General features: G+C 47.0%; 2 protein-coding genes across 2 annotated transcripts; both read right to left on the reverse strand.

Moving 5' to 3' along the window:
- Nucleotides 1–9750: 9750 nt before the first annotated feature.
- LOC124664610 (bisdemethoxycurcumin synthase-like) lies at nt 9751–10296 on the reverse strand. The gene has a single exon (XM_047202086.1). The coding sequence runs from the start codon at nt 10294–10296 to the stop codon at nt 9751–9753; it is 546 nt and encodes a 181-aa protein (XP_047058042.1).
- A 9066-nt stretch (nt 10297–19362) lies between these two features.
- LOC124668544 (bisdemethoxycurcumin synthase-like) lies at nt 19363–26126 on the reverse strand. The gene is made up of 3 exons (XM_047205665.1): nt 26119–26126; nt 20946–21127; nt 19363–20563 (listed from the first exon to the last, which is right to left on the reverse strand). The coding sequence occupies exons 1-3, from the start codon at nt 26124–26126 to the stop codon at nt 19551–19553; spliced, it is 1203 nt and encodes a 400-aa protein (XP_047061621.1). The 3' UTR covers nt 19363–19550.
- Nucleotides 26127–26751: the final 625 nt, after the last annotated feature.

The raw sequence follows: 26751 nt of genomic DNA on the forward strand, positions 1-26751 counted from the left end.
GCTTCTTGGCTCCTCCTGGTTCGATAAACCTTGGTTTCTTTTCGAGGAAAACTTGCTGCTGTGCGCATCATACCTTCCTCTTGGGGTTGCCCAACGAACGTGTGAAATACACGCCATCAAGCTCTTTCTCTGGCGCCGTTGCCGGGGACCGAAGAAAAGCTGCACCACAAAGATTTCTAACTCCCACGTCAACTACGCGCCAGCTCTTTTTCTGGCACCGTTGCCGGGGAGATCAAGACACGCTGCAAGGGGAGTCTCCACTTCTCAATCTCTTTACTTTGTTTTTGTCTTGCTTTATTTTATTTACTACTTTGTTTGCTGTATTATATCAAAACACAAAAAAATTAGTTGCTAGTTTTACTTTATTTACTGTCTTGTTTGCTATATCAAAAACACAAAAAATTAGTTTACTTGCATTTACTTTATCTAGTTTGCTTTATTTACTACTGCTAAAATGGCTACCCCTGAAAATACTAAGTTGTGTGACTTCACTAGCACAAATAATAATGATTTCTTATGCACACCTATTGCTCCACCTGCTACTACATCGGAATTCTTTGAAATTAAACCTGCTTTACTTAATCTTGTTATGAGAGAGCAATTTTCTGGTGTTAGTTCTGATGATGCCGCTGCCCATCTCAATAATTTTGTTGAATTGTGTGAAATGCAAAAGTATAAAGATGTAGATGGTGACATTATAAAATTAAAATTGTTTCCTTTCTCATTAAGAGGAAGAGCTAAAGATTGGTTGCTATCTCCGCCTAAGAATAGTATTGATTCATGGACTAAATGCAAGGATGCTTTTATTGGTAGATATTATCCCCCTGCTAAAATTATATCTTTGAGGAGTAGCATAATGAATTTTAAACAATTGGATAATGAACATGTTGCTCAAGCTTGGGAAAGAATAAAATCTCTCGGTTAAAAATTGCCCAACCCATGGATCGACTACTTGGATGATCATCCAAACCTTCTATGCAGGACTAAATTTTTCTTCGCGGAATTTATTGGATTCAACTGCTGGAGGTACCTTTATGTCCATCACTCTTGGTGAAGCAACAAATCTTCTTGATAATATGATGATTAATTACTCTGAATGGCACACGGAAAGAGCTCCACAAGGTAAGAAGGTAAATTCTGTTGAAGAATCCTCTTCCTTGAATGATAAGGTTGATGCTATTATGTCTATGCTTGCGAATGATAGGACTAATGTTGATCCTAATAATGTTCCATTAGCTTCATTGGTTTCCCAAGAAGAACATGTTGATGTAAACTTCATTAAAAATAATAATTTCAACAACAATGCTTATCTGAACAATTCTAGTAATAACTATAGGCCATATCCTTATAATAATGGTAACGGTTATGCTAATTCTTATGGGAATTCTTACAACAATAATAGGAATACACCCCCTGGACTTGAAGCTATGCTTAAAGAATTTATTAGTACACAAACCGCCTTTAACAAATCTGTTGAGGAAAAGCTCAATAAAATTGATATTCTTGTTTCTAGAGTTGATAGTCTTGCCTCGATGTTGATCTTTTGAAATCGAAAGTTATGCCTAATAGGGATATTGAAAATAAAATTGTTACTACAGCAAATGCCATCCAAGTTAGAATTAATGAGAATATAAGATTAATGGCTGAATCTGCAGTGCTAGGTGGGATAGAGAAGAAAATGAAAAACTAGCTAAAGAGGAAAATGTAGCTAAAGTTTGGAATATTACCACCACTAGCAATGCTAATGATTCACATGTTGCTGCACCTCCTACTATCAATGGTAAAATAATTGGTGTTGGCAATGCTTCTACTCCTAGTGCAAAGCGCGCAAAATTACTCAAACTGCTAAAACTGCTGAAACTGCCTGTGATAAAACTGCTGAAATTTTTTCCAACCTTGGGGATGATAATCTCATTGCTTTAGATTGTAATGATTTAGATTTTGATGATTGCCACATCTCTGAAGTTATAAAGTTCTTACAAAAACTTGCTAAAAGTCCCAATGCTAGCGCTGTGAACTTGGCTTTCACAAAACATATCACAAATGCTCTCATAAAAGCTAGAGAAGAGAAACTAAAACTTGAAACTTCTATTTCTAGAAAGCTAGAGGATGGTTGGGAGCCCATCATTAAAATGAGAGTCAAAGATTTTGATTGTAATGCTTTATGTGATCTTGGTGCAAGTATTTCGTTATGCCTAAAAAAGTCTATGATATGCTTGACTTGCCACCATTGAAGAATTGTTATCCGGATGTTAATCTCGCTGATAATGCTAAAAAGAAACCTTTGGGGAAAGTTGATAATGTTCATATTATGGTTAACAATAATCTTGTCCCCGTTGATTTTGTTGTCTTGGATATTGAATGCAATGCATCTTGCCCCATTATATTGGGAAGACCTTTTCTTCGAACCGTTGGTGCTACTATTGATATGAAGGAAGGTAATATTAAATATCAATTTCCTCTCAAGAAAGGTATGGAACACTTCCCTAGAAAGAGAATGAAGTTACCTTAAGATTCTATTATTAGAACAAATTATGATGTTGATGCTTCGTCTCTTGATGTTACTTGAGTTACACTTTCTGCGCCTAGCTGAAAGGCGTTAAAGAAAAGCACTTATGGGAGACAACCCATGTTTTTACTACAGCATTTTTGTTTTATATTTGAGTCTTGGAAGTTGTTTACTACTGTAGCAACCTCTCCTTATCTTAGTTTTGAGTTTTGTTGTGCCAAGTAAAGTCTTTGATAGTAAAGTAAGTACTAGATTTGGATTACTGCGCAGTTCCAGCATTTCTTTGCTGTCACGAATCTGGGTCTACCTCCCTGTAGGTAGCTCAGAACATTAAGCCAATTTACGTGCATGATCCTCAGATATGTACGCAACTTTCATTCAATTTGGGCATTTTCATTTGAGCAAGTCTGGTGGCCTAATAAAATCCATCTTTACGGACTGTTCTGTTTTGACAGATTCTGTCTTTTATTTCGCATTGCCTCTTTTGCTATGTTGGATGAATTTCTTTGATCCATTAATGTCCAGTAGCTTTATGATGTCCAGAAGTGTTAAGAATGATTGTGTCACCTCTGAACATGTTAATTTTTATTGTGCACTAACCCTCTAATGAGTTGTTTCGAGTTTGGTGTGGAGGAAGTTTTCAAGGATCAAGAGAGGAGTATGATGCAATATGATCAAGGAGAGTGAAAGCTCTAAGCTTGGGGATGCCCCGGTGGTTCACCCCTGCATATTCTAAGAAGACTCAAGCGTCTAAGCTTGGGGATGCCCAAGGCATCCCCTTCTTCATCGACAAATTATCAGGTTCCTCCCCTGAAACTATATTTTTATTCCGTCACATCTTATGCACTTTGCTTGGAGCGTCGGTTTGTTTTTATTTTTGTTTTGTTTGAATAAAATGGATCCTAGCATTCACTTTATGGGAGAGAGACACGCTCCGCTGTAGCATATGGACAAGTATGTCCTTAGGCTCTACTCATAGTATTCATGGCGAAGTTTCTTCTTCGTTAAATTGTTATATGGTTGGAATTGGAAAATACTACATGTAGTAACTCTAAACTGTCTTGGATAATTTGATACTTGGCAATTGTTGTGCTCATGTTTAAGCTCTTGCATCATATACTTTGCACCCATTAATGAAGAAACACTTAGAGCTTGCTAATTTGGTTTGCATATTTGGTCTCTCTAAAGTCTAGATAATATCTAGTATTGAGTTTTGAACAACAAGGAAGACGGTGTAGAGTCTTATAATGTTTACAATATTTCTTTTATGTGAGTTTTGCTGTACCGTTCATCCTTGTGTTTGTTTCAAATAACCTTGCTAGCCTAAACCCTGTATCGAGAGGGAATACTTCTCATGCATCCAAAATCCTTGAGCCAACCACTATGCCTTTTGTGTCCACCATACCTACCTACTACATGGTATTTTTCCGCCATTCCAAAGTAAATTGCTTGAGTGCTACCTTTAAAATCCCATCATTCACCTTTGCAATATATAGCTCATGGGACAAATAGCTTAAAAACTATTGTGGTATTGAATATGTACTTATGCACTTTATCTCTTATTAAGTTGCTTGTTGTGCGATAACCATGTTTCGGGGACGCCATCAACTATTCTTTGTTGAATATCATGTGAGTTGCTATGCATGTCCGTCTTGTCTGAAGTAAGAGAGATCTACCACCTTCATGGTTGGAGCATGCATATTGTTAGAGAAGAACATTGGGCCGCTAACTAAAGCCATGAATCATGGTGGAAGTTTTAGTTTTGGACATATATCATCAATCTCATATGAGAATAATAATTGTTGCCACATGCTTATGCATTAAAGAGGAGTCCATTATCTCGTTGTCCATGTTGTCCCGGTATGGATGTCTAAGTTGAGAATAATCAAAAGCGAGAAATCCAAAATGCGAGCTTTCTCCTTAGACCTTTGTACAGGCGGCATGGAGGTACCCCATTGTGACACTTGGTTAAAACATGTGCATTGCAAAGATCCGGTAGTCCAAGCTAATTAGGACAAGGTGCGGGCACTATTAGTATACTATGCATGAGACTTGCAACTTGTAAGATATAATTTTCATAACTCATATGCTTTATTACTACCGTTGATAAAACTGTTTCATGTTTTCAAAATAAAAGCTCTAGCACAAATATAGCAATCGATGCTTTCCTCTTTGAAGGACCATTCTTTTTACTTTTATGTTGAGTCAGTTCACTTATCTCTCTCCACCTCAAGAAGCAAACACTTGTGTGAACTGTGCATTGATTCCTACATACTTGCATATTGTACTTGTTATATTACTCTATGTTGATAATTATCCATGAGATATACATGTTACAAGTTGAAAGCAACCGCTGAAACTTAATCTTCCTTTGTGTTGCTTCAATACCTTTACTTTGATTTATTGCTTTATGAGTTAACTCTTATGCAAGACTTATTAATACTTGTCTTGAAGTACTATTCATGAAAAGTCTTTGCTTTATGATTCACTTGTTTACTCATGTCATTACCATTGTTTTGATCGCTGCATCCACTACATATGTTTACAAATAGTATGATCAAGGTTATGATGGCATTTCACTTCAGAAATTATCTTTGTTATCGTTTTACCTGCTCGGGACGAGCGATAACTAAGCTTGGGGATGCTTGATATGTCTCCGACGTATCGATAATTTCTTATGTTCTATGCTATATTATTGATGATACCTACATGTTTTATGCACACTTTATGTCATATTCGTGCATTTTCTGGAACTAACCTATTAACAAGATGCCGAAGTGCCGCTTGTTGTTTTCTCGCTGTTTTTGGTTTCAGAAATCCTAGTAACGAAATATTCTCGGAATTGGACGAAATCAAGGCCCGGGGGCCTATTTCGCCACGAACCTTCCGGAAGACCGAAGAGCATACGAAGTGGGGCCACGAGGTGGCCAAACCACAAGGCGGCGCGGCCAAGGGGGGCCCGCGCCGCCCGTGGTGTGGGCCCTCGTCGCCCCCGACTCGCCCTTCCGCCTACTTAAAGCCTCCATCGCGAAACCCTGATGCGAAAAAACCACGATACGGAAAACCTTACTGAGACGCCGCCGCCGCCGATCCCATCTCGGGGGATTCTGGAGATCTCCTCCGGCACCCTGCCGGAGAGGGGATTCATCTCCCGGAGGACTCTACACCGCCATGGTCGCCTCCGGAGTGATGAGTGAGTAGTTCACCCCTGGACTATGGGTCCATAGCAGTAGCTAGATGGTTGTCTTCTCCTCATTGTGCTTCATTGTTGGATCTTGTGAGCTGCCTAACATGATCAAGATCATCTATCTGTAATACTCTATGTTGTGTTTGTCGGGATCCGATGGATAGAGAATACCATGTTATGTTAATTATCAAGTTATTACATATGTGTTGTTTATGATCTTGCATGCTCTCCGTTATTAGTAGAGGCTCTGGCCAAGTTGATGCTAGTAACTCCAAGAGAGAGTATTTATGCTCGATAGTGGGTTCATGCCCGCATTGACACCGGGACAGATGGATGAAAGTTCTAAGGTTGTGTTGTGCTGTTGCCACTAGGGATAAAACATTGATGCTATGTCCGAGGATGTAGTTATTGATTACATTACGCACCATACTTAATGAAATTGTCTCGTTGCTTTGCAACTTAATACTGGGAGGGGTTCGGACGATGACCTGAAGGTGGACTTTTTAGGCATAGATGCAGTTGGATGGCGGTCTATGTACTTTGTCGTAATGCCCAATTAAATCTCACTATACTTATCATGACATGTATGTGCATTGTTATGCCCTCTCTATGTGTCAATTGCCCGACTGTAATTTTTTCACCCAACATGCTTTTATCTTATGGGAGAGACACCTCTAGTGAACTGTGGACTCCGGTCCATTCTTTTAATACTGAAATACAAATCTGCTGCAATACTTGTTTTACTGTTTTCTCTGCAAACAATCATCTTCCACACAATACGGTTAATCCTTTGTTACAGCAAGCCAGTGAGATTGACAACCTCACTGTTTCTTTGGGGCAAAGTACTTTGGTTGTGTTGTGCAGGTTCCACGTTGGCGCCGGAATCCCTGGTGTTGCGCCGCACTACATCCCGCCGCCATCAACCTTCAACGTGCTTCTTGGCTCCTCCTGGTTCGATAAACCTTGGTTTCTTTCTGAGGGAAAACTTGCTGCTGTGCGCATCATACCTTCCTCTTGGGGTTGCCCAACGAACGTGTGAAATACACGCCATCACTCATCCATTGTTGACATTGAAGATCTTGATCCTCCTCTTGATCCCCCCACTATTTTTTGCATCTTTTTGCGGGAAAGGAGAGAGGAGATCTAGATCTAGTGCTCCACCAAGTGAATCCCCCTCCTAGTGGGGGATGTTGCTAGATCTGGATCTTAGAGTAATTTGGTGTTCATCCTCCTATTTTGTTCTTCCTCCCTTATTTCTCAATAGCTTTTGTAGCTTTGTTGGAATTTGGGAGAGAAGAACTTGGCATTTTAGTGGTGTTCTTAGTCATCGCATTAAGTGCATCGGTTTGGGTTCTCTCCGGGGTTTCGGTCTCGTGTGCAGAGGGCTTGTTGACCTTAGTGGTGTTGTTGCCTTCGTGGCCTTGTCGCCTTTGTGGCGTGGTAGCCTTTGTGGTCTTGTTGCCTTTGTGGCCTTGTCGCCTTTGTGGTAAAATAGCCTCTGTGGCGTTGTTGCCTTTGTGAAGTGTGGTAGCCTTTGTGGTTTTGGAGCCGGTTGTGGCGCGTTGGAGCCTTTGTGGCCTTGTTTCCGTGTGTGGCGTGTTGTAGCCTTTGTAGCCTTGTACTTGAGAGCCTCCGATGTTGTGGAATTTTCCTCAATCTTGATACTTGGGTGTTTGCCCCAAGCTTGTACGGGTTCGGTGACCACCCTCAAGAGTCCCTTAGTGGATCGAGGCTTTCCCTTTGGTGGAAAGGCTCGAGGGGAATACGGTGACCCTAGCGGCTCATTGGAGTGCCACGTGCCTCCACACCGTTTCAAAGAAGACGTAGCACCCAAGGGTGTGAACTTCGGGATACATCGTCGTCTCCTCGTGTACCAGTTACTTCTCAACCCGAGCTTCTTTACCTATGCGCTTTACATTGTGATAGCCTTCACGCTTGATGTTCTATATCTAGTTTGCTATCAGCTTGTTGCTCATCATTCTTAGTATAGGTTGTTGGTACACATAGGTAATCCCTAATTGATAGGCTTTGTGCTAAACAAGTTACCACTAATTTTATTCCGCCTTGTTTAGCTCTCAAGTAGAAGATTTACAACCCGCCTATTCGACCCCCCCTCCCCCCTCTGTAGGCGATATACTTGTACCTTCAAATACAGCTTCTAAAATGATACCATTTTAAATAGATTAATTCTTGGTTAAAGATAAAATACGAAAAATGAGGACACTTTTTCATCAAAATGGAGGGAGCATGTCAAAAGAAAAAATACTACATAAATCGAGCATCGGGTTAATAATGACTTAAGGTGTGTGTCGACTATAAACTTGGACGTAGGAGTACGCAACGTGCGTTTTTTCTTTTCTTTTTTTGCGGCGGGGAGTCAACCTGTCAACGTAGGTTAGACTTTTGAGCTGGAGGTAGCGAAGGGACGTGTTGAGTGCTGACTAAAGACTGGAACTATAGTTTCACGGCGTGTGTTGCTCGATTAAATTAAGACTTGACTTGAGTGCAAGTCGGAAAAGAGGGAACTTGAGTCGAGTGAAGGCACGTGTTTTACTGAAGACCCTGAGAGGAGAGTGAAGGTGCGACAGGTTTCTACTGCAAGTCGGCGGCCGCCTGCCGGTCATTGCAAGTTTAGTTTAATGCGGGATCAGCTCGTTATAATGCAACTTTAGTTGGGATGCCCTAGTATACGGGCTAGACCACTGACCGACTAAGGTTAATCCAAGTCTCCTATCTTCGTTGTTTCTATCAGCAAAATTTGATTTCTATAAAGCATCTGCGGTATGTACGATCCCTCGGAATAAGCGTAAAGATACTTGTTGTATACGAATATCTTACATGTCTAGATGTTGTAATTAGAAACATTAAAATCAGGCCTAATATATAACGACACTGAGGGGTAGCAAAAATAAACTAAATGAAGCTATTAGACGGGACATAATATTACAAACTTGATGGTACAGAGAGTGGTACGGATGACTGGAAAGCATTTTGCTGATTAGGGTTTTAGTAGGTTTATGTTAAGGTAAACACTTTACACCCATAAACCAGATTTGTTGTTTGGATACCCATAACCCTAATATATTCACTAGTAGAAAACGGAGCTTTTGCATCGGTTCGTAAGGAGCTTTTGCAACGGTTGCCCAACCGGTGCAACACAATCGAAGCTAAAGCCTCTCCCCTTTAGCACCAGTTATGTTGCGAACCGGTGCTAAAGGGACACCATGTGGCGGCTGCCGAGCGCCCGGGCGGGAGAACGCTAAAGGGTCTGCCACGGCAGGAAAAATGTTCCAAAACGCTGTCGTGGCAGAACCGCTACCAGTGTCGATTACATAACAAACCGAGTATTAGCTGGTGTGCTCTATATTATTACATGCTTGTTTTTGTTGCAACTTTTATTGTCTGTACAAATATAAGTGCATATACAGTAAATATATAATTTATTTTAGAATTCTTAAAAATACACATTATTGAATTGCACTAGCCACTCAAACAAATGACAAACTCATGAAAACGGACATGCAATATATTTCAACACTCCCTCTCGTATCTAGGCTATTTCAATCCTTAGACGTGGGTTCAATGCCGCAAAATGTTTCTTTTAGTATTGTACTCGCAGTGTCTTGGAATTCAAACCTCTTGGAATTGATATCTATGTCGATGCACTAGCCAACTAAACCAAAGGATAGGCAATATACTAAGGTTAGTTTAGTCCTTAGATGTGGATTCGATATATGCCGCAAAATCGTTTTTTATACTGTGTTGGCGGTGTCTTAAACTTGACACGCCTGGCTCTGTTGCCATATTGAATTCATGCAGTAGCCAATTTAACTAAAAATGTGGAAAGGGGCTAGTTAATATATTTCAACACACATATATACCATTCTCAATTAAGAAACATTCAACTGCTTCTGAGTTACATATTTTGGTGATTACATTAAGAATGCCCTCCTGTTCCAGTTTCGTCCACCGGCCCTGGATACGGGCGAATTGATCCAACATGCATGGATCATTATTAAGCAACAACTGACTTTAATATACTACTGCTAGGACTTTATTTACTGGCTGTTTTACATGCGTATAGAACCATAGATAGATCGATAGGGAGGAGGCAGCGCTGAATCAAATTGATGCCAATCCATTTGCCTTGACTGCTTGCAGCGTGCAGCACCATGGTCTCGACTGTGATTCCGGGTCCGAATGCCATAACCACCCCCCACTCGGGCACCTCGGCGCCACGACAGCGTCGCAGCTCATCGAGAACGAAGATCACGGTGGCGCCGCTCATGTTACCAAACTCACTCAGCACCTTTCGGCTAGCCGCCAGCTTCTCCGCGTCAAGCCCGAGCACTTCGTCGATGTGGTCCAGGATGGCACATCCCCCTGGGTGGATAGCCCAGAAGAGATCGTTCCATGGAGCGGCGGCATTGACGTCGACGACGCCCAGGGATTGGAACGCGTCGACCAGAACGCGTTCGATGTTATTCCCTAGCAGCTTGGCCACCTGGCTGGAGAGGTGAAAATCGAGGCCGCCTGTGCTGAGCTGCATGGTGATCGCGTCCTCGGTTCCCGGTATCGTCGTCTGTGTGGCGAAGGCCATCTCGAACAGCGGCCGGGACTAAAGGGTTTTTGGATTTTTTGCCTCCCCACGTACCTCCACACCCCCCCTTGGATCGCCTTTTTAATTTAACACTGTAAAATAGAAAATAAAATGATAGAAAAATTAAAAAATATTTTTTTTTTCAGATTCTTGTATGTTATGCAACCTACTATTAGGGAAATTAACAAATTTGAATTTTCACTTTTTTGCAAAAAGGTTTGAAAAATGGTAAAACAGCCGGTTAGCCAAATTTAAGATTCTCAAAATTCCAAATGAAAATACGAAAGTAGGAAGATTTTAGTTTTTTCTATAAATTACGGATTTTATATTTTTATATTTTTTAAAAATTAAAATTAATAATTGCATCCTGCATAAAGGTTACTATTACTTTTACCCAATATTTAGATTTTCAAATTTTTAGGTTTTAGGTCTGGCAAAAAAATATTTAAAAAATTTAAAATAATACAAATTAAAAAGTTAATGTTTATTTATTTATTCAAGATTACTATTACATCATTACTTTTGTTTATTAAAAAATTATTTGAAATTCAAACAATAAAGAAATATGACATCTACCAACATGTTAATAGGATTGATATGATACTACTATCACATACATGCGCGCGAAGCACTTGGATGCGAGACGGGTTGAAACTCGGAAGTTAAGCGTGCTAGTGCTAGAATAGTGGGAGGATGGTTGATAGAGCGGGAAGTTTGACCACGAGTAAGTAATTGACTAGAGATAAGTGTAGTTAGAGATAGAGACTAAACTATGCAAATAACTGAAATAATAGAAATTATGAAAAAATAGAAAAAATAAAGTGGAAAAAAATTAGAAAAAATAAAATTAGAAAAATTCACCTGGGAGACATTTTCGCCCCGACGCACAAAACCGACACGGATGGACCTTTAGTCCCGGTTCATAAGCAACCGGGACTAAAGGGGGGGGGGGGGCTTTAGTCTTTTGCAACCGGGACTAAGAGCATCCCACTCGTTGACGCTCCCCACGGCCCAAATCCGGCAAAATTTTCGTCCGGATTGGACGAAAATTTGGCCTGGGGGGCAGTATATTTCCAGTCGTGTGCTCCCCAAGCGGCGTTTCTCGGGGAAAAAGAGGATGACCCGGGGAGTCCGGACGAAAGAGGAGACACGTGGGCGTGGGCGATTGGTTTTGCTCCATCCGGAGTCCCCGAGCGCTCCCCGGGGGGCCGGGGATGGCGTGGGATCGCCGGATGAATTTAGGCCCAAATCCGGATGAAAACGAGAACCTGGGGGCGCGACTGGGCCGTTTTTCACCGTCCGGATGTAAAAAACGGCTCATGGGGGGCTTCTCGGGGAGACGAGTGGAGATGCTCTAAAGCCCGTTGAGAACCGGGACTAAAGGCTCTTTTTCTACTAGTGAGGAGTACGCAACGTGCGTTTTTTTCTTTTCTTTTTTTGCGGCGGGGAGTCAACCTGTCAACGTAGGTTAGTCTTTTGAGCTGGAGGTAGCGAAGGGACGTGTTGAGTGCTGACTAAAGACTGGAACTATAGTTTCACGGCGTGTGTTGCTCGACTAAATTAAGACTTGACTTCAGTGCAAGTCGGAAAAAAGGGAACTTGAGTCGAGTGAAGGCACGTGTTTTACTGAAGACCCTGAGAGGAGAGTGAAGGTGCGACAGGTTTCTACTACAAGTCGGCGGCCGCCTGCCGGTCATTGCAAGTTTAGTTTAATACTGGATCAACTCGTTATGATGTCTTCATTTCAACTTTAGTTGGGATGCCCTAGTATACGTACGGGCTAGACCACTGACCGACTAAGGTTAATCCAAGTCTCCTATCTTCGTTGTTTCTATCAGCAAAGTTTGATTTCTATGAAGCATCTGCGGTATGTACGATCCCTCGGAATAAGCGTTAGAGCATCTCCAGTCGCGTCCCCCAAACCGTCCCCCAAACCGCGCCGGATCGAGCGTTTGGGGGACGTGTTTTGTTCGTGTCGCGTTTGGGGGACGTCGCTCCCCAGCCGCGTCCCCCAAACGCCGCCCCCAAACATTTAAAATAATTTTTCTGGCATTTTTATTTCAATTTCCACAAACTAATACATAATTTGGAACGTGGTTTACACGAAAACACAGTTTGGAACATGGTTTTCCACAAACTAATACATAGTTTGAACCATGGTGGACACAAATATAAAATATTGCAAAGAAACTAAACCTAACTAGGCCGTGCATCGAAGGTTTCGTGTGTTCGCTGCTAAGAAAGAACACTCGAGGGCACACCCGAGTCACCTAAACTCGGAAAATCCAGCGGGAGGATGGTGCCCTTGTTGGTTCTACCGATGAGGCGAACAGGCAGAAACCTCCGTGCACGTATTCGCTGCGAAGAAACAACACTCATTCGGTCGTCCTCCTCGTCGGTGCTGTCGTCGTCCCCGTCGACGTGGTAGTCCCGGAGGCAGCGCCTCTCGTCGAAGACCTTGACGCTCATGTCCCTGTTGCCGAAGTAGGAGAACACGAGGATGAAGCCGGCTTCGAGGCTGTGGTGGCGCGCGAACTTCTCCCAGCCGATGTTGAGGTACATCTTGCCGCGCGCGTCGTAGATCGCCTTGACGATCCACCGGCAGTAGCCGCACGAATGCTCCCGCAGATGCATCGTGCGCGGGCGTACGCCGCCGACGTACTCGGCGAAGGAGTCCGGCAGCCTCTGGATGCCGCGCGGGTCGCCCTTGAGGACGTGGACGAACTCGAACAGGACGTCCGGCTCCACGTCCATCTCCGACGATGAAGACGACGGCGTGGGAGGCGACGGCGAGCGTTCAGCTTTGCCGCGGCCACGACCACGACCACAGCCGCGGCCGCGAGGTCGGCCTCCGCCTCTACCAGACATAGCGTCGAGTCTTGTTGAGAGATGGTGGCGGCTAGGGTTTGGGAGAGAGGCGCTAGGGTTTGTGTGTGAGAGGGACGATGAGAGGCGCCCTTTTTATAGGCCGGAGGGAGGCGGAGGAGCGGTGGCGCTCATTAACGCCGGCACGCAGAGCTAGGCGCGACGGGACGCGTCGCTGCGCCCTCTGCGGGAACCGCACCGTCGCTGCGCGCCAATAACTTCCGTCGCGAGGTAGGCGACGGTTAGGTTTAAATTAATTGTGCCGCCGACGGGTCGGCCCCGCCACTCCCCGCCTCGCTTTCGTTGTGTCCGGCGTCCCCGGAGCGTCCCCGTGGGACGGGGACGGGCTCGGGCGCCGGACACCGTATAGGGGCGCGCCGGAAAAAAAGGGCTTTGGGGGACGCGGCTGGAACGCTTTTTTTGTCCGGCGCGCCCCAAATCCCTTTGGGGGACGGTTTGGGGGACGCGACTGGAGATGCTCTTAAAGCTACTTGTTGTATACGAATATCTTACATGTCTAGATGTTGTAATTAGAAACATTAAAATCAGGCCTAATATATAACGACACTGAGGGGTAGCAAAAATAAACTAAATGAAGCTATTAGACGGGACATAATATTACAAACTTGATGGTACAGAGAGTGGTACGGATGACTGGAAAGCATTTTGCTGATTAGGGTTTTAGTAGGTTTATGTCAAGGTAAACACTTTACACCCATAAACCAGATTTGTTGTTTGCATACCCATAACCCTAATATATTCACTAGTAGAAAACGGAGCTTTTGCACCGGTTCATAAGGAGCTTTTGCAACGGTTGCCCAACCGGTGCAACACAATCGAAGCTAAAGCCTCTCTCCTTTAGCACCAGTTATGTTGCGAACCGGTGCTAAAGGAGCACCACGTGGCGGCTGCCGAGCGCCCGGGCGGGAGAACGATAAAGGATCTGCCACGGCAGAAAATGTCCCAAAACGCTGCCGCGGAAGAATCGCTACCGGTGTCGATTACATAACAAACCGAGTACTAGCTGGTGTGCTCTATATTGTTACATGCTTGTTTTTGTTGCAACTTTTATTGTCTGTACAAATATAAGTGCACATACAGTAATATATAATTTATTTTAGAATCTATTATATACTAAAAGCACAATACAGAGGTCTAAAATAGAGACACCACGTTAATCCACATCATCAAAATTATGTCACATGTTAGATCTATAATCTACGGATATGATTTAACGAGAGACTAATAGTTACGTACGTAACCGTGTAGCCATATTTGACACGTTAAATTAGAATCATATGTATCAGAAAAGGAAGAGCAATCACGTGCCATGTAAGATGTGAAAAGGAAGGAGTCTTGAAAAAAATTGATGAGCTTTACAAGACGTATATCCCTAGGGCTCTAGACTGTTCAATAAAAATAAAGAAAATTGTATTTGTTGGATATCAAATATTTTATTTAATACTCCCTTCGTTCCAATATGTAAGACATAAATTTGTTCTTAAAAAATAAAATAAAATTGCATTTGTTGGATATTAATTCTTTTATTTAATAATTTCTTCATTCCAATATTTAAGATGTAAACTTTTTCTCAATTTTTCGTCAGAAAACTAGGCGCGCAATTTCAGGTGCGAGTTAGTCGCTACTCTCCCGAAACTGCCGTTCCGTCGACATCTCCGCGCCTAGCGCCTAGCGTAGAGCTAGGCCACCACATGGTTGACTACGTCCATTCGTTCATTCGAAGGAAGCCGCGCGCGATGCTGCGATGTCGATCAGGTGGCCCCACCACTTTGTCGGTGTTATCCATGAGACGAGCAACATAACAACAAGTGTGAGGCCCCTAGCGTGGTATGAGAGATGACAGATTTTTTCGCAAAATAGAAGAAGATACATACAACTCCTATAGTTTTTGGTGTACACGACTATCAGATAATTAGCCGGACTTATGGAGATCATTAGCCGGCCAAGTCCGGTGAAATAAATCGAACGGAGCACAAGCCCGTCCGTTTAATATAGTTTAGATCAATAAGGTATCAGTAAATATTTGGTCTCCCTTAGTTTTTGGTTTACATGGCTCTCATTGAATTGGACATAAAGACAGTTAGCTGACCCGTCCTGGAGCATAGGATATAAGTCATGTAAAAATGTTCCAATAATCCTATCAAGTGGCATAATGAATGATGCTACCAAGGAGTGGTGATGACAGGTTGGGCAGAATTTCACGTGCCGTGAAAATAGTAGAGGTTAATTGTGTGAGGATATGTAGTGAATTTGTGACTAATTAGAATTTTCAAAATTATGACCAGTGTGAGTCGATATAGTCATCTAACATGATAAAATAAATACATATAATTAAGACCGTTGATGCCCTGTATGGTGAGGCGGTGAAAATATGAAGGAAATAAAAAATAGGAATAGCACTACACATGAAAGAGGAAAAAAGGCGAGTTAGCCTTTTAGTAAATCATGCATTAAATACTGTTCAAGAACTTAAATTTGGTCTAACAATTTTGGTTAAACAATTTTTCATATGGGTACTATTTTACTAAACAAAACATTTTGTGTGGTCATAATTCTATGTAATTTATAGTTCCATACTTCTAATATCTCTGAAACCATAAATTAATTTCATAGACATGTTCAATATGTTGAAGATGAAATGAGAGGGCCACATTGCTAGTTCTTAAAAATACACATTATTGAATTGCACTAGCCACTCAAACAAATGACGAACTCATGAAAACGGACATGCAATATATTTCAACACTCCCTCTCGTATCTAGGCTATTTTAGAGCATCTCCAGTCGCGTCCCCCAAACCGTCCCCCAAACCGCGCCGGATCGAGCGTTTGGGGGATGTGTTTTGTTCGTGCCGCGTTTGGGGGACGTCGCTCCCCAGCCGCGTCCCCCAAACGCCGCCCCCAATCAGAAATTCAAATAGATGCATTCAAAAGAGATCGTTCCCGCCGATTCGTCGCGATCAGAGTAGCGGCGATCGATCAAAGTACTGGGCGCGCGATCATATTGCAGACCGGTGGGGCATGCAAATTAGAAGAAGGGGTTGGTCGACGGCGTCGTGTCCTGAGTCGACGCAGGCCCGTCGAGCACGACGACCTCGTCGCGATCTGCCTGTTCCTGTGCATGGTGCGTCTGCTCCGTCGCCGACGCGGAGGCCGACGCAGGTGTAGTAGTAGAAGACGCGTCAGCCTGCTCTTGCTGCGCTGTCGCTGCCGCCGATGCCGATGCCGCTGCCAGGGCCGCCGCGTCCGCCGCCGCCATTTTGGCTTCGATGTCGTCGAGGATCTGGCCTTTGAAGAAGTTGTGCGCCGCTCGCGTCCGGGGAGACATTCCCTTCGTCGACGTTCTCGGCGGGGACATGTCGTCCCTGCGTTTCTTGAGCTCCAGCTTCTCCTCTTGCCTCTTGAGCAGCTCGGCCCACCTTTGGTCGGCCTTCTTGTCGCGGGAGATAAAGGTCGAGGAGACGTCGGCGAGGCATTTCGTGATCGACGCCTGCGTCTTCTCGGACGACGCAGCGTCGGCCAAGGCGGCCTTGGCAGCCTTGTTGCCGATAGGATGCCCTGCCGACGTTGCCAGCGGCGCGTCCAGATCAATGGCGTCCTTCCCCTTGGACAGCGACAAGCGCGTCAGCCGCCATTTCTCATTCATTTTGAGCTTGCCATAGCAATGCATCAGCGCGAAAGACTTGTGACCTTCCGAGTACTTGGCGTACAATTCCATGGCCCGATCAAACTAACCAAAGGAAGCAGAGTCATTTCATCGAACACAATGTGGGCGCTACGGATTATGGAAGAAACAGTCGTACCAGTTGGCCGACGTCGGCGCCGCTGTCGCCTCTGGTCTCTAAGTCGTGATGGTACCCATGGAAGGAGTTCACCGACGCCTGGATGATGGCCCATCGCGTCGACATTGCCTTCTGGCTCCTCTTCATTGTCACTTTCCGGTAGTCGCTGTTGATGAGCTTGCGCTCATCGAACTCGGCCTTGATCCTCGCCCAATACTTCCCGCCTTTTTGGTTGGCGCCGATGATGGAGTCATGGCTCACCGTCGCCCACGACTCGCACAGACATTGATCTTCCAGAGGCGTCCACTTCGGGCCTCGTGTGCCCGACGCCTTCTTCTTCTTCTTCTTCTTCTTCGTCCTCACGCCGTCCGCGTCTACCTCCACGAGATCATCGTCACCGGCACTGTCGTTGCCTAATCGACGGTACCCCGGAGGAGGGATCCTCACGAGGGGGAGAAGAAGTAGGGGCCATAGGGCGGAGTGCACACGGGACGGTGGTACGCGAGTTACCCAGCTTCGGAACACCTGCACGATGACGGGGCCTACTCGCTGCTTGTCCGGAATTATCCGGCGCTTTCGCGTTGTTACAATGAGTTGTGATTGTGCCTCTAGGGCTCCCGGGATCCGGCTTATAAAGGCGCACGGATCTAGGGTTTACATGGAGAGTCCTAGCCGGATTACAGATTGCCTAACTATGGTACAATATCTTGCCGTGCACGTCACGGATCCGCCTTCCATACACGTCGTACTAGATCCGGGTTTGTCATGGGCCTCCATGGATCCGGGTTACTCCTATGTCGGTACGGATCCGGCTTATCGATCCTGGGCTGGACTTCTTCCTTCATGATCAACAGCAACTGGGCCGCCCAATGGGCCACATGCCTCATCACCGTCTGTGGGCCACCCGGGCTTGCCGGATCTAGGCACTGTCGATGGTACACCCATGAAGTATACCCACAACAGGCACCCTCGTCGTCCTCTTCCTCGCCGCCCTCTTCGTCCTCATCGTCGTCCTCCTCGTCGTCCTCCACCCCGTCCTCTTCCTCGTCGTCCTCCTCCTCAACCCCGTCGTCCTCCTCAGCACCGGCGCCGTCGTATTCGAGCGGACCCCTGCGGCCGGTGAAAGGGCCGCCGTCCGGACCGGGTCCTGGCTCGCGTTGCTCGTACGCCGGGGAGTAGAGGTTGTTGGGGTTGAAGCCGCCGTGCGGCAGCGCATCCCGGTAGTGCGGCGACAAGTTAGGCGTCACGCACCCGGGAGTGGCGGAGGGGCCGTCGTTGTAGAAGGCGGCTTGCGACGGAGAGAAGACTCCCGGAACGTACACCGGCACGTTCGTACTATATGGGCTCGCGTTGGTGGCGGCGATACACCCGGCGATTATGTGCTGAGTGCCGGCGCGCCGCGAGCCTTCTTCTCCAGCTCCGCCGCCCTCCGTCCTTTCCGCTCCGCCGTCGATAGCTTCCGGCGCAGGCAATCTTGCTGCCATTGATCTTCGGTCATTCCTTCAGGCTTCTTCTTCGCAGCCGGCGCCTTCCGCGGCTTCGCGAACGGCGCTTTCGCCCCTATCGTCGCATTGCCCGGCGGCTTCTTGGCCGCTTTCTTCGCCATCTTTTTGGGGGATGTCGGCGGCGCCATGGAATGGGGAGAGGGTAGCGGCGGCGGGTGCACGGCGGGAGGGAGAAAGAAATCGGCGGGATAGGAGAAATGAATCGGCGGCAGGATATGTTTTGGGAGGCCTGTGCGCGGCGGTATAGGCGCGATTTGGCGGGAGCGGCGGGATTTGGCGGGAGTGTGAGACGAATTTTCCCTGTGCCGCCGACGGGTCGGCCCCGCGTCGGTTGGCCTCGCTCGTTGTGTCCGGCGTCCCCGGAGCGTCCCCTGTGGGACGGGGACGGGCTCGGGGCGCCGGACACCGTATCGGGGCGCGCCGGACAAAAAAGGGCTTTGGGGGACGCGGCTGGAACGCTTTTTTTGTCCGGCGCGCCCCAAATCGCTTTGGGGGACGGTTTGGGGGACGCGACTGGAGATGCTCTTAGTCCTTAGACGTGGGTTCAATGCCGCAAAATGTTTCTTTTAGTATTGCACTCGCAGTGTCTTGAAATTCAAACCTCTTGGAATTGATATCTATGTCGATGCACTAGCCAACTAAACCAAAGGATAGGCAATATACTATGGTTAGTTTAGTCCTTAGATGTGGATTCGATATATGCCGCAAAATCGTTTTTTATACTGTGTTGGCGGTGTCTTAAACTTGACACGCCTGGCTCTGTTGCCATATTGAATTCATGCAGTAGCAAATTTAACTAAAAATGTGGAAAGGGGCTAGTTAATATATTTCAACACACATACCATTCTCAATTAAGAAACATTCAACTGCTTCTGAGTTACATATTTTGGTGATTACATTAAGAATGCCCTCCTGTTCCAGTTTCGTCCACCGGCCCTGGATACGGGAGAATTGATCCAACATGCATGGATCATTATTAAGCAACAACTGACTTTAATATACTACTGCTAGGACTTTATTTACTGGCTGTTTTACATGCGTATAGAACCATAGATAGATCGATAGGGAGGAGGCAGCGCTGAATCAAATTGATGCCAATCCATTTTCCTTGAGGCTGCTTGCAGCGTGCAGCACCATGGTCTCGACTGTGATTCCGGGTCCGAATGCCATAACCACCCCCCACTCGGGCACCTCGGCGCCACGGCGGCGTCGCAGCTCATCGAGAACGAAGATCACGGTGGCGCCGCTCATGTTACCAAACTCACTCAGCACCTTTCGGCTAGCCGCCAGCTTCTCCGCGTCAAGCCCGAGCACTTCGTCGATGTGGTCCAGGATGGCACGTCCCCCTGGGTGGATAGCCCAGAAGAGATCGTTCCATGGAGCGGCGGCATTGACGTCGACGACGCCCAGGGATTGGAACGCGTCGACCAGAACGCGTTCGATGTTATTCCCTAGCAGCTTGGGCACCTGGCTGGAGAGGTGAAAATCGAGGCCGCCTGTGCTGAGCTGCATGGTGATCGCGTCCTCGGTTCCCGGTATCGTCGTCTGCGTGGCGAAGGCCATCTCGAACAGCGGCCGTTCGACGACGACAGGGTCGGCGCCGACGATGGCGGCGCCCGCCCCGTCGCCGAACAGTCCCTGGCCGACGATGGTGTCGAGGCTGGCGTCCTGGGCCCCGTAGAAGGCGACTAGGGTGAGCTCCGAGCAGGCCACGAGGACGCGCGCGCCGCGATTGTTCTCGGCGAGCTCCTTGGCGAGCTGTAGCGCCCTGCCGCCGCCCGAGCAGCCATTCAGGTTGAGTATGGTGCGGCAGACGGTGGGGCGGAGGCCGAGGAGCGTCGCCAGCCGGAGATCCGCACTCGGGGCTTTGGCGCCGGAGTAGGTGCTGAAGATGAGGTGGGTGATGTCCGTGGCCGGACGTCCCCACTCGGCGATGGCCTTCGCCGCCGCGGACGCGGCGAGCTCTGGGACTGCGGCGGAAGCCATGTCTATCCGGGCGTCGAGGGTTGGCAACGTGCGGTCGATCAAGTCCGGGTGCGCGGTCAGGAGTTGCTCGTTGACGTGCATGAAGCGTTGCTTGATGCCTGATTTGTTGCCTGGAAACGGAGCACGTATTCCATTAGAAATGCATGCAGGCAAAATTGAAACACAGTTGCACCACTGATCTAGGATAGTATATGCATGCATGCTTGTATTTTTCTTCAAATTCTGAAATAAAATAAGAGTGACTAATTTTCTGATTGATTAAGAACCAATTTAATTCTAGTCAGGTGTTGTTATCGATTTCAGTTGCCATGCACTTATATATAGCAACTTTCTATTTGTATTATTTTCCTCGGTTGCAAACCATGTTTTTGCAAGCCTCGTGAGCAACTAAAAACTCAGTTAGCACAAATTACACAATCCAATGGTACGGGATCGACTGAGAATTAATCTAACCATAAATGAAATGCCATTCTACAAATTTCCCGAACTTACAAATTCTGTTGAGCTTATCCTTGAGGCCGGTAAGGTGCTCGCTCTTGGTGACGCGAAAGTAGTAGTCGGCGTACTCATCCTGGAGCATGGAGGTCACTGGGTTCGCCGTGCCGATGGCAAGCACGGCGGCGGGGCTGTGTGCGCGCTGAGCCTGCCGGATATCATGGATGGTTGCCATGGATCTCAAGCGTTGGAGGAGCGGAGTAGGCTACCTCTAGGGCACTTAAAACAAGCAACTGAATGGTAGATCGAGAAGCGTTGTCTGTGCTTTGGATAGTGCCAGAACTGGGCTTCATTTATACAGTTCCGCGCGCGCGTACCCGGGTGAGGTGATCCATCCAACCTGAGAACCGGTGCACGTCGGCCATGACCTAAACTGACTAGTCGTTAAGTGACAAGTTAGAACCATTATGATGTCTAGTCTTTTTTCCTTTAGATCAGTTTTTTGAAAAAAACCTGGCTAGTGCATCAATCATATATATGGTATCAGAGCCAAGAGGTTTTAAGTTCGAGACCCAACTCGCGCAGTATTAAAAACAAAAAAAAATGATTTTGCGGACTGCACCGAACCCACGCAGAAAACTAAAATAGCCTAGACGTGAGAAAAAGTGTTAAATGTAAATACACCGCCTAGTCTCTTTCCATCAGATTGGTCTTTTGAAACTTGACTAGTGCATCAATCCTATAAAAAGCACCATAAGCGTCCCTTACTTATTTCTCACCATTACAGATCGAACCTTTTAAGCCTCCTAACGATACATATTTGCCAAAACTTGCCATGTCGTAGACAACATCACACGTGGTGAAAAAGTTAACCATGTGCCAAAATTTTAGTTGTGTGTGATCAGAAAAACTCAACCGTGTACCAACACCACGACGTACAACTCGATTCAAGAAAAGGAAAACTAATCTAGGTGAGAAGCTGGCGAACACCCCGGGCACCCGCGTCCGCCCATTGCCGCGCCTTGGCCACGATGTCATTGAACAGGGATGTGACCGAAGGCCGCGCATTGTCGAAGACGGTCGCGTTCTGGTGTTTCCATATCCACCATGCGGTAAGTATGATAATCGACGAAGTTCCGTTGCGCAGTTGGCGAGGGGCGGTCCGCACCACTAGCAAGCACCACTCCGCGAAGTCCCCCTCAACCATCGGAGGACATGAAGTGGATCAGATCCACGATAGGACCTCGTACCAAACCGTCCTGGAGAAGGATCACCCGGCAAGTAGGTGTGTCATAGTCTCCTCGGACTGGTCACAGAGTGGGCATCTAGGCGCGGGCGGCAGTCCTCGCCGTGCCAACCTCTCACCCGCCCAACACCTATCGAGGCAGGCCAGCCATATAAGGAACTTCACCTTCGGCGGCGCCCAAGATTTCCAGTTCAGCTTCCAGGATCCTGAGATGATCGCCTCCTGGAAGAGGGTGTCATAGCAAGATCTGGATTAGTACGGACCATCTGTCGTCCAACGCCAAACCAACCTATCCTGATCCGCCGATAGTTGCATGTCCCTGAGCCGGCCCCACAACTGCACGTACTGCTAGAGTGCGAGGGCGCTTGGTGCACCAACTATGTCGGGGATCCAAGTGCGCTCCACCAGCGCCTCGTGGACCATACCCGCCTTCCTACGGCACTTCGGTACCGGCGCATAGACCTCCGGCGCCACCTCCTTGATGGATTTACCGTCCAACCATCTGTCTTCCCAGAAGAGAGCCGATTCCCCATTGCCGACCACCATGGAGGTGGAGGCCGTAAAGACGTCCAGCTCAATCTTCGAGAAATGCATGTCGAGCCCGTGCCAAGGTCGCAGGGGGTGGGTGCGCATCCTCCATATCCACCTCACTCTGAGGTTGATAGCCGTGCGGGCAAGGTCCGGGATTTTGAGGCCTCCCAGCAACAGCGGCTGGCACACCCGAGACCAATTGACATGGCAATGCCCTCCATTGGCATCGGCCCTGCCTTCCCAAAGGAATCCCCGAAGGATTTTGTTTACCTGCTTCAGTGCTTTTTTGTTGAGGCTCAGCACCATCAGCTGGTGCAATGGGATCGCTACGAGTACCGAGCAAATAAGCGCCAAACGCTCGCCCTAGGCATCATAGATGCCCTCCAGGTAGGTAGTTTTTCAGCTAGCCGGTCCACCAAGGGCTGGAAAGCCGCATCCGTCAGCTTCCTGATGGATAGCGGGATGCCAAAATACTTCACCGGGAACGGCACTAGTTGGCACTCCATGAGCCCCGCAGCGCCAGCGGCCTCCTCGTCCGGGCATGCAATTGGGGATACCGAGCACTTGGTAAAGTTGGTATGCAATCCCGATGCATGTCCAAAGAGCTCGAGAATATTGCGTACTGCCCGCAATTCCGTCTCATCTGGGTGGAAGAAAATCACCACATCGTCCACATAGAACGACACCGACGTCGCCAAGTCTCATCGTGCCAAGCACCGTAAAACTCCCAACTCATTGGCCTTAGCCAGCACCCTGTTTAGCGAGTTCATCATCAACACGAACAGCAATGTCGACAAGGGATCTCCCTGTCTCAAGCCCCTCCGATGCCAAATGGGGGGCCTGGCTCGCCATTGAGCAACACCCCTAACTATCTGGGATGCCAAGATACTTCACCAGGAACGACACTAGTTGGCCAGGCCCCGACATACCAACTTTATGCGTACTCGCAGTGGACAGAAGAATAGACACCAGCTCGCGAAACCTTGGACCAAACCCTAACTTGCGGAGGATCTCCATGAGGAACCCCCAGGAAACGGAGTCGAATGCGTGAGCTATGTCCAACTTGAGAATCACCCTTGGCTCTTTTCCCCGGTGTAGAAATCTAGTTGTCTGCTACATCAACATAAAGTTGTCGTGGATACAATGCTTACAAATGAATGCACATTGGTTGCGATCCACCAGCGAATGCATCCGTGGGGCTAACCGGGTTGCCAAAATCTTAGAAACCAGCTTGGCAAAGATGTGGATCAGACTGATCGGCCGGTAATCACCCAGCGCCGCCGCATCCGGGCGCTTTGCACTAGTGGAAAACAGGGCTTCCGTGGGAGCCTTTTGTCGCGGGCGCGCCTGCACCCGCGACAAATGGCCTGGCCACGTCGCCCCGAAACCATGTGGAGCGCGCGGAGGCTTTTGTCGCGGCCTTTTGTCGCGGGCCGTATTACGACCCGCGACAAAAGGGGTAGGAGCGACGTGGCCACCCCTTTTGTCGCGGGTCGTAATACGGCCCGCGACAAAATGTCCCCGCCCTATATATAGAAGCAGCCAGCCACCCCCCCACCTCATTTTTTCCTTGGTGGTGAAGGTGGAGGTGTATGCTAGCTCATTTTTTCTACATGTGCACAAGAGGTGTTTGATGGAATGCTTGTGAGAGGGATGCCACTTGGTTTATTTGATAAGATTTCTCCTCTTTTTGATCCAAAAAGGTTAGCAACTATTTTCTTGACTATATATATATGCATAGTCCGTACAATACTAATTTTAGCAAGGTGATTGCATCCGATACATATATAATTGTGCTTATGATGCGGATGAGTCATCCATGGATGTACGGTAACCGATGTGCTCCCGCTTTCGGAGAGGGCGTGAATTCTTTCTTGCTTGTGGCCGAGGCCAACAAGTCGAAGCAAGGTTTTATGTGCTGTCCATGTCTAAAATGTAAGAACGAGAAGGATTACTCTTGCTCAAGAGATATTAAGAGCCACCTGCTTCGGTTTGGGTTCATGTCCGAGTTATAATGTTTGGACCAAGCACGGAGAAGAAGGGGTTATGATGGAAGACGGCGATGAGGAAGAAGATAATGATGAGAAGTATTATCGATCTATGTTCTCCGAATGCTTTGATACCGCAATGGACGACAATGAAGAAGAAGGAGGTGAAGAACAGGCATCGGATGATCCCGTTGATGATGATCTTCGTCGGGCCATTTCGATGCAAGAAGAGACTGTGACACGGATAAGGAGAGGTTGCGGTTCGACAAGATGTTAGAGGACCACCACAAATTGTTGTACCCAGGTTGTGAAGATGGGCATAGAAAGTCTGGGTAGCATATTGGAATTGCTGAAATGGAAGGCGGAGGTCGGTGTGACTGACTCGGGATTTGAGAAATTGATGATAATATTAAAGAAGTCTGTTTCCAAGAAATAATGAATTGCCCGTCGAGTACATATGAAGCAAAGAAGCTTGTCTGCCCTCTAGGATTAGATGTGCAGAAGATACATGCATGCATTAATGACTCGTATCCTCTACCGCGGTGAGAAGTACGAGAATTTGAATAAATGCCCGATATGTGGTGCATTGCGGTATAAGATCGGAAAAGATGACCCTGGTGATGTTGAGGGCGAGCCACCCGGGAAGAGGGTTCCTGCGAAGGTGATGTGGTATGCTCCAATAATACCACGGTTGAAACGTTTGTTCAGAAACAAAGAGCATGCCAAGTTGTTGCGATGGCACATGGAAGAACGTAAGAAAGACGCGATGTTGAGGCACCCCGGCTGATGGTCGGCGGTGGAGAAACATCGGGAGAGAGTTTCCGGATTTTGCGGGTGAGGCAAGGAACTTATACTTTGGTCTAAGTACGGATGGCATGAATCCTTTTGGGGAGCGAGCTGCGATCACAGCACACTGGCCCGTGACTCTATGTATCTACAACCTTCCTCCTTGGTTGTGCATGAAGCGGAAGTTCATTATGATGCCGGTGCTTATCCAAGGCCCAAAGCAACCGGGCAACGACATTGATGTGTACCTAAGGCCATTAGTCGATGAACTTTTGGAGTTGTGGGCCAAACCAGGTGTACGTGTGTGGGATGAGCACACGGAGCAAGAATTTGACCTACGAGCGTTGCTATTCGTAACCATCAATGATTGGCCTGCTCTCGGTAACATTTCGGGACGGACGAACAAAGGATACAATGCATGCACACACTTGTTTAGATGAGACTGAAAGTAAATATTTGGGAAAAAGCGAGAAAAGTTGTGTACCCGTTCAATCGTCGTTTCCTTCCGCGCAAGCATCCCTTAAGGAAAAAAGGCAAGCATTTCGATGGCGAGGCGGACCGCCGTCCGAAGCCTGTCCCCCGTAGTGGTGCTGATATATTTGACATGGTCAAGGATTTAAATGTTATCTTTGGAAAGGGTCCGAGCGGTCGACCTGTTCCGAAAGACGATGACGGACACGCGCCCATGTGGAAGAAGAAATCTATTTTCCGGGAGCTAGAATATTGGAAAGTCCCGGAAGTCCGCTCTGCAATCGACGTGATGCACCTGACCAAGAATCTTTGTGTGAATATTCTAGGTTTTACGGGCGTGTATGGAAAGACAAAAGATACAACGAAGCACGGGAGGACCAGGAACTTCATAAAGGACGAAACGGCAATCATCCAGGGCAGTTTGTAGGGCACTGCCAGCCTATGCTCTTACCAAACAAGAGAAGGAGATCTTTTTTGAAGCCCTATTCGGTATCAAGGTTCCGTCCGGTTTCTCGTCGAATATAAAGGGGATAGTAAATATGAAGGAGAAAAAATTCCGAACACGAAGTCCCATGACCGTCACGTGCTTATGACACAATTGCTTCCGATTGCATTGAGGGGACTTCTACCGAGAAAATGTTCGACTAGCCATTGTGAAGATATGTGCATTCTCGAACGCAATTTCTCGGAAGGTAATGGATCCGAAACTTTGTCGGGATTACGGGAAGATGTGGTCCAATGTCTTGTCGGCTTCGAGTTGTTGTTCCCACCATCCTTCTTCAATATTATGACGCACCTCCTCGTTCACCTAGTTGAAGAGATTAGAATTCTCGGTCCCGTA

Source organism: Lolium rigidum, chromosome 6 (assembly GCF_022539505.1).
Source record: "Lolium rigidum isolate FL_2022 chromosome 6, APGP_CSIRO_Lrig_0.1, whole genome shotgun sequence".
In the NCBI taxonomy this organism is placed as follows: domain Eukaryota; kingdom Viridiplantae; phylum Streptophyta; class Magnoliopsida; order Poales; family Poaceae; genus Lolium; species Lolium rigidum.